At 40.1% G+C, this 12,452-nt stretch overlaps 1 protein-coding gene across 4 annotated transcripts in view; it reads right to left on the bottom strand.

Annotated features, from left to right (window-relative positions):
- LOC141086132 (bifunctional heparan sulfate N-deacetylase/N-sulfotransferase 4-like) overlaps positions 1-12,452 on the bottom strand; it is a 975,622-nt gene that overhangs the window by 34,884 nt on the left and 928,286 nt on the right. For 3 of the 4 annotated variants that reach the window (XR_012231516.1, XM_073571871.1, XM_073571872.1), the window contains exons 12-13: positions 6,767-6,876; positions 192-294 (exon numbers count right to left, since the gene is read on the bottom strand). Coding sequence is in view for 2 of the 4 variants with exons in the window: in XM_073571871.1 (XP_073427972.1) it covers positions 192-294; positions 6,767-6,876 (213 nt within the window). In the remaining 2 variants the exon portion in view is untranslated. The remainder of the gene's footprint in view (positions 1-191; positions 295-6,766; positions 6,877-12,452) is intronic. The other variant, XR_012231517.1, reaches the window with a different exon arrangement.

Raw genomic sequence — 12,452 nt, 5'->3', positions numbered from 1 at the left:
ATTGTGAATGAGTCAACAAATAGGTTAAAAAGTCCTGGCAGAGTACATGTAATGATATGATTTTACATTTCTTTCCATGTTCCTATACAGTCTTATATACTGTAAGAAGAGATAAGTGACAAAAAAAGTATAAACTGTAATCCAATATTATAGTAATTAATGCTAGTGTAAAGTAAACATAAGATATTTACCTCCATATCCATTGCTATGTACTTGCGACCTTTATTTTTTCCAAGACATTTTGCTTTACCTCCATCGAGTAACTGACACCAAAAGCCCTTTTCTGTACTGAATCTAAAAGTATATGTAAAGAAATTTATATGTTTAAAAACACGTGAAGACATACTGAATTTTTTGGACCTTAAGATGCACTTTACTATTAGACGCCTCTAAAGTTTAGATAGCAGAAAATAGGAAAAACAATTTTCCTAAGAGTTAAAACTTTCCTGATGGTAAAAAGTGGGAGGGTAATTATCAATAATTTTAAGGCACTAAAAATATATTACTATAGTGAGGTAATAAATCTATTATTCGTGTCTGGCTACACACACACAAACACTATATTACCACATCTTGCATTTCTTGAGCAGGACCTGAGTGGAGGTTGCACAAGTTAAGTAGCTGAAGGACTTTCCACCCTATTTACTCAAGGACCAATCAAGTCATGTGATCAGTCACATGACCTGAAAGATTCTTGACTTGATTAGGTGGAAGATCCTTCAGCTGCTCATCTTATGCAGTCTCTATCCATGTCCCATTAAGTTTTGTCTCCTGCTCTGCGCTAATCTCATAGATCAGTGTAGAGCAGTTCACCCTGCGATCAGGAAGGACACAATTTCAGCATTCTCCTCCAATATAGGACTATAAGACAAAATATGGTAAATTCACTTTTTTTTTATTCCTTTTCTGCAATTCACTCCATATTATTTAAATTTTAATTTTGGAAGCAGAATGATGAAAAAAAATATCTCACCGCTTATCATTCCCACCACCAAAGCCCACATCCAGTGCTCCCCACCTCTTCTCGTATTTTATACAGTACTGTGATGTTCACTCAGTTCCACTCTTCTCTTATTAAGATGGCCTCAGACACCAAGACTAATCAGAGCATCGTTTATCACGGCATCATGTCATTTTGATAGCTGAGAACTGAAGAATGCAGAAAAAATGAGAGTATGCAAGGAGCATAAGACAGCAAATAGCAGTGGTGGGAAGGGAAAGCAGTGAAGTATTTTTGAACCCTATATTTATTAAGTTCAAATGTTTAGAAACATCCAAGAACATAATAAACATTCAATGCAAATTGAAATTCCTTGGTAATTTTAGTTTTTTGCCGAATTTGAATCTCTGCAGATTTTCTCATCTTTAATGGCTTAAGGAAATTAGTTCTAGAAATAGATGTAAATCCCAGTGTCAGGAAGCCGAACAGTAAAGTTCGGCGTCCGTACCGATCACCTACTGTTCGGGCTCTTTCTTCTCCATGAAGTCCATGTTACTGTTTCGATTTGGCTGCATGAACACTGGGTGTGTGTTGCACTGTCATGTGCATGGCAGCGTGGCAAACACAGCTTCAGAACGGCGGTGAAATCATCCCCGCCTTTCAGAGAGCCACAGTTCCCACACTGTCTAAAGACAGCATGAGCGCAGGTATAAAGTTTACCTCCAGACACTAGTCTCAGCTGATGGAACTACAGCTCCCATCATCCGACACCTGCTGCCACTAATAACAGCGAGAGCAGGAATGGTTGATAGGTGTATTCATTAGCCAGCTCCTGCAATGTAAATACATAATTTAAAAAAAAAGTGTGGGTTCCCCTGTATTTTTGATTATCAGCTAGGCAAAACTCACAGCTGAGGGCTGCAACCCTCAGCTGTCAGTTTCAACAATGCTGGTTATCAAGAATAAAGGGGTCCCCACGCTACTTTTTTAAATTATTTAAATAAATTATAAAAAACTGCATGGGGTCCCGCCATATTTGACAACCAGCCTGGCTAAAGCAGATAGCTGGGGGCTGGTCTTCTCAGACTGGTAAGGGGCCATCGATATTGGCCCCCAAGGGTAAAAAAAGCAGCCTGCAGCTGCCCAGAAAAGGCACATCTTTTAGATGCGACAATTCTGATGCTTTGCCTGACTCCTCCCACTTGCCCTGTAGTGGTGGCAAGTGGGGTTCATATTTGTGGGGCTGATGTCACCTTTGTATTGTCAGATGATATCAAGCCCATAGCTTAGTAATGGAGAGGCATCTGTGATACACCTATCCATTACTAATCCTATAGTTATATGGCAAATACAGTTGTGGCCAAAAGAATTGACACCCCTGCAATTTTGTCAGATAATACTCAGTTTCTTCCTGAAAATGATTGCAAACACAAATTCTTTGGTATTATTATCTTCATTTAATTTGTCTTAAATGAAAAAACACAAGAGAATGAAGTAAATAGCAAAACATTGATCATTTCACACAAAACTCCAAAAATGGGCCAGGCAAAAGTATTGGCACCCTCAGCCTAATACATGGTTGCCAACCTTTAGCTAAAATAACTGCGACCAACCGCTTCCTGTAACCATCAATGAGTTTCTTACAATGCTCTGCTGGAATTTTAGACCATTCTTCTTTGGCAAACTGCTCCAGGTCCCAGATATTAGAAGGGTGCCTTCTCCAAACTGCCATTTTTAGATCTCTCCACAGGTGTTCTATGGGATTCAGGTCTGGACTCATTGCTGGCCACCTTAGAAGTCTCCAGTGCTTTCTCTCAAACCATTTTCTAGTGCTTTTTGAAGTGTGTTTTGGGTCATTGTCCTGCTGGAAGACCCATGACCTCTGAGGGAGACCCAGCTTTCTCATACTGGGCCCTACATTATGCTGCAAAATTTGTAGGTAGTCTTCAGACTTCATAATGCCATGCACACGGTCAAGCAGTCCAGTGCCAGAGGCAGCAAAGCAACCCCAAAACATCAGGGAACCTCGGCCATGGTTGACTGTAGGGACCGTGTTCTTTTCTTTGAATGCCTCTTTTTTTTCTGCTGTAAACTCTATGTTGATGCCTTTGCCCAAAAAGCTCTACTTTTGACTCATCTGACCAGAGAACATTCTTCCAAAACGTTTTAGGCTTTTTCAGGTAAGTTTTGGCAAACTCCAGCCTGGCTCTTTTATGTCTCAGGGTAAGAAGTGGGGTCTTCCTGGGTCTCCTACCATACAGTTCCTTTTCATTCAGATGCCGATGGATAGTACGGGTTGACTCTGTTGCACCCTCAGACTGCAGGGCAGCTTGAACTTGTTTGGATGTTAGTCGAGATTCTTTATCCAACATCCGCACAATCTTGCGTTGAAATCTCTTGTCAATTTTTCTTTTCCGTCCACATCTAGGGAGGTTAGCCACAGTGCCATGGGCTTTAAACTTCTTGATGACACTGTGCACGGTAGACACAGGAACATTCAGGTCTTTGGAGATGGACTTGTCGCCTTGAGATTGCTCATGCTTCCTCACAATTTGTTTTCTCAAGTCCTCAGACAGTTCTTTGGTCTTCTTTCTTTTCTCCATGCTCAATATAGTACACACAAGGACACAGGACAGAGGTTGAGTCAACTTTAATCCATGTCAACTGGCTGCAAGTGTGATTTAGTTATTGCCAACACCTGTTAGGTGCCACAGGTAATTTACAGGTGCTGTTAATTACACAAATAAGAGAAGCATCACATGATTTTTCGAACAGTGCCAATACTTTTGTCCACCCTCTTTTTTATGTTTGGTGTTGAATTATATCCAATTTTGCTTTAGGACAATTCTTTTTGTGTTTTTTTCATTTAAGGCAAATTAAATGAAGATAAAAATACCAAAGAATTTGTGTTTGCAATCATTTTCAGGAAGAAACTGAGTATTATCTGACAAAATTGCAGGGGTGTCAATACTTTTGGCTACAGCTGTAAACACACAGCCAGAATAAAGTATTTTATTAGAAATAAAACAAAATACAGTTTTACTTTATGTAAAAATAAAACAGTTATACTCACTTAACAACTATTCAACCGAAGCCCTCATTCTCTTGTAATAATACTAAAATGAAAAAACCAATATCCCTCACCTGTCGGTTGTTCTCTCCCATACCATAATCCATGTCTGGGGATAATTAGTTTTCAACCTGGACATTGCCAAGATGCGACTGTCCAGGCTGAGAACCACTGGGGAATGAACTGCTGTAAGTGCAGCCTCAGTGACTGGCGGTGAAGTAATAGAGGTTACCTCCAGTCACTGAGGCTGCTGCGACCTCTGTGAGATCCTCGCTATCACCATGAGAGTTTTTCCATGGTGCTACTGGATCTTACCAAGGTCACGGCACTTCAGCAGCTATCAGTGTATATATAGAGGTGATCTGATAGCTGCTATTGTTCAGATGGCATCATCTTGCTTGAGAAGAAAAAAAATTTCCTCTTCCAAGATCATGCCTCACAATAGCAGCTATCGAATCACTTCTTTACACACCAACAGCTGCTACTGTGCAGGCATGGGTGGCACCATCTTACATGGGGATATTTTTTTTTCTTCCCCAGCAAGATGGCGCCACCAGTGCCTGCACAATAGCAGCTGTCGGATCACCTCTATATACACCGATAGCTGCTACTGCTAGCAGTCTGCATTATGAATACCTAATCTGAGAACCACATGAAGCCCCCCCCACAGGCCCACCCCAAACCACGAGAATAACATTAACTCAAAACTAAAAATAAAGATTAAGCAACAACCACAAGATGGATTCATCAACCAAGGTATCATTTTAATCAGTATAACGGCACCAACATTACACTGTGTGTAAGTTACTGTGCATAATCCTACTAACAGGGTCCCTTTAAAGACATTTTCAAAAAATTTAGTGTTATCCTCCATTTATATCCACTGGAACTATCCTTTATCCTAGAAAGAGGTTCTGCAGAACCCCATCGGAATGAAGAGGATTTTGAACATGTGCATCTTCACTACATTCATTGTCTATGAAACTGAGAGGGAAGCCTGAATTTAGCAGAGAATGCAGAAGAATGGCAATGTATCTCTCACAGTATAAACAGGTTCAAGTCCCCTAGAGAAAATAGAAAAAACATGTAAAAGTTCAAAATTAAAAAAAAAAGATTTTAAAGATTTATAAAGCATGAATGTTTCAATCACCCCCTGAAGAAAAAGTAAAAAATAAAATAAATATTCATATCTTTCTATCTTTGTGACCTTAGCTGCAATACTATCAAATATTACGTTACATTTAGAATAACATTATAGCCACTCATAATAACAAAACCTATATAACAAGAGTGGAATGTCATGATTCTACCACTAGAAATGGTAAAGAGAGAGGCGCAATAACGTAGCTACCAAACTAACAATTAGTTTGCTCTAAGGTAAAATTCTCACCTTTCCACGTTGAGTATGCACAACACATATAGTAAGTATGATAGGAGGGCTGCAGAAGAGCCTTCATCATTCCACCACTGACAGTGTCCAAAGGATGCTGTGAGTTACAGCTCAGCCACCCTATAGAATTAGGGGCATGCTTAGCTGTCAGGATTGTGAGTGACAGCTTAGCCGCTCAATCTGATGCTAGGGTTTGCTGAGCTGTCAGTATTTTGAATGATAGCTCAGCTGTTCAATCTGACCAGGCCTGTGGGGATTCCTCCAGGTGTGGAGTGTTCTTGGTGATTACTTGGCTAGTAATGATTAGAACATTGCCAGGTATAGCTTAGCTCAAGAGGTGTGTGTTTGCGATATGCTCTGAATTCATATTATGATCTTTGTTGCTCGACTTTGGATTTACCTTTGACCATCTGTTTGCCTAGCCCCTTTATCTTGATCCCCGAACTTCTTGGAATTCTGACCCCAGACTGTGTCCTGACTATGCCTTTGACTCACCCATCTGTTTATGATGTACCCTCCTGGCTTTTGACCTCAGACTCATTGCGTTCCTTGACTCACGCACGGCTTGGCCGTTAGAAGTGACTCAGCATCACATGGAATTTCTCTGTTTTCCATTCCAATTATTTCTTTTTAAAATTTCAGTTTATTACAAAGCAATATTTTTAAACTTTTAAAAAACACCACCCTATAAAAGATGCTGAATGGATGCATTGTAGCAATATTAAGTATCATCGAAATTCTCTTTGCAAACATAATTCAATAGAAAATACAAAAAAAAAAATCTTAGGCTGGAAATTTTGAGTTATTATTTTGGCATAAATTAGGCTAAAGTTAACTATTTGAAAATCTTTGTAACTGTTCGGTCTTTAAATTGATCATTTATTTTATATACAGTCTCTTGTTTATGTCAAGTAGTTTAACCAAAAAGAGAAAGTGGAAGCCTCCATAATTTCCCAATCTGACTATAAATATTAATTAGACCTTCTTAGATGTCATATGTTCTATCACCATTTGAAGACACATTTCTCTAAATGAAGCATTGGACAAGTGCCAGTAAAGTGCTGTTAATCTTTCTCAGATTTTATATCCACTCAGCCTACTGTATAATGTTTGCCTTAATTCCCCTGGAGGGCACTTTACACAATGTGCTTTGAAAATGAAGTAAAATGCGCTTTTCAAATATCCTCCAAGCTCAGAATTACCTAAAATGAGCATATTTTCCAAAGCTGATTGTTGTTCACAAAATGTATTTTAGCTGGGAGTGATAAAACACCCTTGAATTGATCAACCTTGTAAATATTAATGATCTATAATGCTCCTGGAGGTCTACTGATAGAAATATTTTAAATGAGATTAATGTACTTACGTGAGAGTCTCGGAGTAATTATAATGAGGAGACACTCCTAAGAAGTTCTGAACTTCATCCATTACCCTAGCTGGGTCACTTCTCAGATGTTGCCCATCTATAATTAACAGCTGTAACGACATATTTTTTCTAATTTTATTTGTTTTCAAAAAAATATACATTAAACACATATGCCTAAATTCTTAAAGAACATAATTTTTAACATCGGATAGGCTAATTTCCCATTAGCGTTTTTTTGCTCAGCGCATCGTGAGCAATAGAAACGCATGCAACATGCGTTTTTGCATGTGTTTGCGGTTTTTATGCAAATTTGTTCTCTAGGGGTTAAAACCAGTGTCTACACATTTTTACGCCAAAAACTCATACGCACGAAAAGGCAGACGAACGCGTGTCCATGCGCACGCCTGTGTTCCCATAGACTGTAATGCGTTATTTTGTCGCATTCCGTGCGCAAGCGTGCACATGTGTTTTTTTTTACGCCTTTCGGCAGACCCAAAAATGCAACAGGTTGCGTCTGACGCTCCTAGGCGGACACCTTGAAAAAACGCATGCGCACGAAAATGCTTGTGAACGCAAGACCATGCGCATGCCATGTTAAACATAGGTACGCATGATGCATGCACATGGACGTGCACGATGCGCTGCGCAAAAGAAACGCTAATGTGAAACCAGCCAGAATTGTCAAATTATCAAAAAACATAAAAAAGTAAGAAACAAACTGCAAAGGTGCATAACCTCCAGGAAAGTAAGAGTTCTATCAGATTCAGCTATTTTACAGTAGTTGCTCTTATTCATTCTTACATGGTGGATATCTGTTTCTTTATTGACCTTTGCAAAATCACATACCTATACATGTCTATGACTTGGATTATTTAGTTATTTGTTTTAATGAAAGTTATTTCATATAATTAAAGGAAATCTGTCACAAAGTTTTGTTATATAATCTAGGAACAGCGTGACATTGGTGCTGAGAATCTGACTCCAGCGATGCCACTTGCTGATCTATCATTTAGATACTGTTTTCTCTGCTGAAGTCCTCAGAATGCTCAACTCTAGAGATGAGCAAACTTGTTCGGAAAACATTCGACAATCTCAAATTCGGCACAATCATAACATATTCGGATTCATGTTTGGTTTCCTGAGCATTTTTTACTCAAATTTGGCAAAATTCGGTAAATCATGGCGTTTCCACTAATGCTTTTGTTATGACTTTGGCTATGATAGTGATGCTGTAAGATGAACCAGTGAACGGGAGGATGTGTTTGATGAGGGTTGGTGGTGTATATAGGTCAGAGGAGCTGCGTAGTGTAATTTTTTTTTCATTTTTTTCTTTAATAACTAAATGTGTATGTATATACCGGCAGCCAAAGACGGCTTAAAACCATCCACAACATAATGACACAAGATCTTCTCTGATTGGCTGGCAAAATCACATGTCCATTTTTATATTAAAAATGAACATCTTGCTTTTCTGGCGCCATTTGACAGCGCAGAGAAGGTGCTCCTCCTACTGCTAGGGCTGCTGTTTATGGAAATGAACTTGTCAGTTAGCTAGATAGGATGCTGTCCTGTGTGAAATCTTACAGCATCTAACTGGATTGTGCTAAACCTATATTGCATAGTTAGCAAGGCCAAAAAAAGACATTTCTCCATCCAGTTCAGCCTATATTCCGTCAGAATAAATTTTCAGATCTATGTCCTTCTAAGATTCTAATAACTGTAATATACAATATTGTTATGCTCCAGGAAGACATCCAGGCCTCTCTTGAACCCCTCGACTGAGTTCGCCATCACCACCTCCTCAGGCAAGGAATTGCAGATTTTCACTTTCCTAAGAGTTGGAATTGCAGATTTTCACTTTCCTAAGAGTAAAGAATCGAATTCTATGTTGGTGGAAAAACCTTCTCTCCAGCAGATGCAGAGAAGGCCCTCTTGTGACCTTCAGCTTTCTCGGTATAAACAGATACTATTGATATAGTTGAAGAACTGTTTTGGATTAGTTTTAGTCTCCTTAGCAATGTGCTTCTCTTTCCTTTTTGGCAGCTTTAGTTTTTTCGATAAATTTTTTTTTCTCCCTATAGTTTTTTTAGAGCTTCAATGGTGCCATCCTGCTTTAGTAGTTTAAATGCTTTCTTTTTACTGTTAATTGCCCCTCTTACTTCTTTGTTTAGCCACATTGGGTTTTTCCTATTTCTTGTCCTTTTATTCCCACAAGGTATAAACTGCTTACAGTGCCTATTTAGAATGTTCTTAAACATTTCTCATTTATTATATGTATTCTTTTTTCTGAGGACATTGACCCAGTCAACAAGATTAAGGACTTCTCTAAGCTGGTCAAACTTTGCCTTCCTAAAGTTCAGTGTTTTTGTGACTCCCTGACAAGTCCACCTATCAAAAGACAAGTCAAACTGTAAAATATTTTGGTCACTATTTCCTAGATACCCGATGACCTGCAGATTTGTTATTCTGTCAGGTCTTTTAGATAGTTTTAGGTCTGAAAGAGCTGCTACTCTGTTTGGATTCTGCACCAATTATGAAAGATAACCAATAAAAATTATTAGCAGAAACATGTTGCCTTTATGGGTTTTGCAGGTCTCTCTTTCCCAGTTAATATCTGGGTAGTTAAAGTCCCCCATAGCAAGGACCTCATTATGGGTTGCAGCTTCACCTATCTACCTTATTTGCACACTTTCAATGATTTCTGTTATATTTGGGGGTTTGTAACAGACCCCAATGAGAATTTTGTTACTATTTTTCCCTCCATGTATTTAGAAAATATGGACTTTACATCCTCATTCCCTTCACTAATATCCTCCCTTAAAGGGACTTTGGACAAGACTTTAGATAAAGACAAAACCGTCCTCCACTCCAATTTTTACAATCCTTTCTAAGCAGACTGTAATCCTGTAAGTTAACTGCCCAGTCATAGCTTTCATGTCTTGGTTATTCCCACTATCTTGTTTGTCAGGCTTCTGGCATTTGAGAGCATGTAGGTTAGAGGATTTTGCTTTGTTCTAATCTCCTCCCTGTAGATTTCTTTAGAAATTTTATTACCTCCCTTCCCAGTATGTTGTCTTGGGTCTTCTTTGCCACACCTCATATCCTTCATCAGTATATTTTCTGGCTTAGTGTTCAAGTCTAATGTTTTTCTTCCAGTCCCCTCTTTTTCTAGTTTAAAGCCCTCCTGATGAGTGTAGCGAGTCTTTTGCCGAATGTGTGTTTCCCAGGTTTGTTGAGGTATAGTTTGTTTCTGGCAAGGAGTCCATCATACAGGTAATTCACACCATGGTCCAGGAATCCAAATCCTTGCTGTCTGCACCATTGTCTTAGCCAGTTGTTCGCATCAAGGATCCTGTTCCATCTCCTGGCGCCATGCCCATCTACTGGAAGGATAGAAGAAAAAACTACCTGTGCATCCACTTCCTTTACTTTCCTCCCCAACTCTTCAAAGTCTTTGCAGATTGTCGATAGGTCCTTCCTTGCCGTGTCATTGGTGCAAATATGAATCGGAAGAAATAGGTGGACATCCTCGGAACTGATGAGCGTTGGTATCCTATCGGTCACATACTTGATCGTCGCACCTGGGAGGCAGCATACTTCTCTTGCGGTTATGTCCGGTCTGCAGATGCCTGCTTCTGTGCCTCTCAGTAGGGAGTCTCCCGCCACTACCACTCTTCTTCGCTTCTTAACTGTACTTTTTGTTGTCACTTCTGGGTGTTGCTGTTTGTCCTTTTCTTTTTTGCTTGCTGGTAGTGCATCATCCTTAGGTGTACTATCTTCATCTTCCACAAGGTCTTGGCATCGGTTTCTCAGTTGTGTGATTGGTGATGTCGCCATGGTCTTCTTGCTTCTTTAGATCACATGCTTCCACTTGTCTACTTTTGGAGGTTCTCTGACACTTTCTTCACCTTCTGTGACAAGTAGAGATTTTTTTTTCTAGGAAGTCTTCATTTTCTTTGATGAGTTTCAAAGTTGCAATTCTTTCTTCCAGACCCAGCATCTTTTCTTCTAAAAGGGCCAGTAGTCTGCACTTCTGGCAGGTGAAGTTGGATTCTTCTTCTGGTTGATCTGTGAACATGTAACACATGTTGCAGCTCATCATGTAGGTTGTCACATCTGCCATGTTGCTCCTAGATCCTGCTGACTTGTGTGTTCCTTCTTGTGTAATCTACTGTGTGTAACCTTCTTGCGTAAACTACTCAGCCAAGCTTTCTTGCAATAATGTCCTAGAGGGAAAAATTCTTTGCTTTTCCAGAAGGCACCTGGAATATGCAAATTGTTCTCCTCAAACTTCAATCCCTGGTTTGGTGATGCTCTCCAAGCAGCTGGCCCTGACTGTACCAATAGATCTTCTTGCTGAGGGAGACTCTTTGCTTTTCCCTGTAGGCACCTGGAATATGAAAATTGTCCTCCTCAAGCTTCAATCCCTGGTTTGAAGCAGTCTCAGGAGTCTTGATTTGCTAATCAAAATCGTTTGGGCAAAAACTGTGTTGCAGTGAGGAATCAGAAGGCCAGATTTCCTCTTAAAAATCATAAGGTCTAGTATAAGTGTTCAGCTAGGAGGCCCAATTTGCTAACCAAATAGTTTGTGATAAAAATGTGCTGCAGTGCGAAGTCAGAAGGCCATTGTTAGGGCTGGCAGATTGCACTGAATATAAAAGATAAAGTGCAATCGCAACCCAGGGTCCACCGTTCAGAGATGTAACCTGCTGCTAGTGAGAATAAGGAGTGTTACCTCAGCACACTGTGTTAATGCCACACAATGTGAACGGAACGCAGAGTACCAAGCTCAGTTACTTCAGTGAGAGGAACTGCCCTAAGTATGGTAAGTACTATACCCTCTTAACGTCACAGGGATGTGAGCACATGGATTGAGCTAGCTCTGCAACTAAACTGTGCTAACCGCACACATGAATGACACTTATGCTGAACTAGAAGAAAAGAACTCTTATGATGATAGGAACAATACCCTGTTGCCTTCGTAGAGCAGTAAAACATAAGGGTTGAGCTTGGTCTGTAGCTGAACTGTGCACACCAGAACAAAACAGATGCTAAGTCAAGTGGCTAGTTACCTCAGTCCTGACGCTACCAAACTTGTGCCTAACCGGCACACTAACCATGTAGTAGGCTAGAGACTCAGGCGTAGAGCCGTGGGTACAAAACCGCCTAGGTGTGCTACCTGCCTGCCAATGTGTACATCCTTTGAGCACAGACACACACAAACTTGCAGACAGTGTAGAAGAGTATCCACACACACACACCGAACATAAATGACACTAGTATGCCCACATGCGCCACTGAAAGCCTTTTATATGCTAACATCCAACCACCAATGGAAGGATGCCACATCATGGACATGCTCAGTAAGGTGATCTCCAGAATTAGACTCCAGAGCACAAGGCTGCACCTGCATATCACCAGTTACCATAGACTTGGCTGGAGAGCCAGCAGTAACCAAACATATACCAAGTGTCTGAGCAAGATGCTGGGACTGACTTCTGTGCTGAGCAGAAATCGCAGCAGCTGGACTTGAATGGGAGACAGCAGGACAAGATAATGCTCGGGATCTATCTCACGCAGCGGGAAAATCCCCACTTCTGACAGTCATACTTCCACAAAAATATTGTTAGGCCTAATATTGTTGTTCAGCCAGGAGACTCAACTTGCTAATCCAAACCGTTTGTGA

Source organism: Dendrobates tinctorius, unplaced genomic scaffold (assembly GCF_039654945.1).
Source record: "Dendrobates tinctorius isolate UK_male_01 unplaced genomic scaffold, ASM3965494v1 ptg000030l, whole genome shotgun sequence".
NCBI lineage: Eukaryota > Metazoa > Chordata > Amphibia > Anura > Dendrobatidae > Dendrobates > Dendrobates tinctorius.
This window is presented reverse-complemented; position numbering and strand designations above follow the sequence as displayed.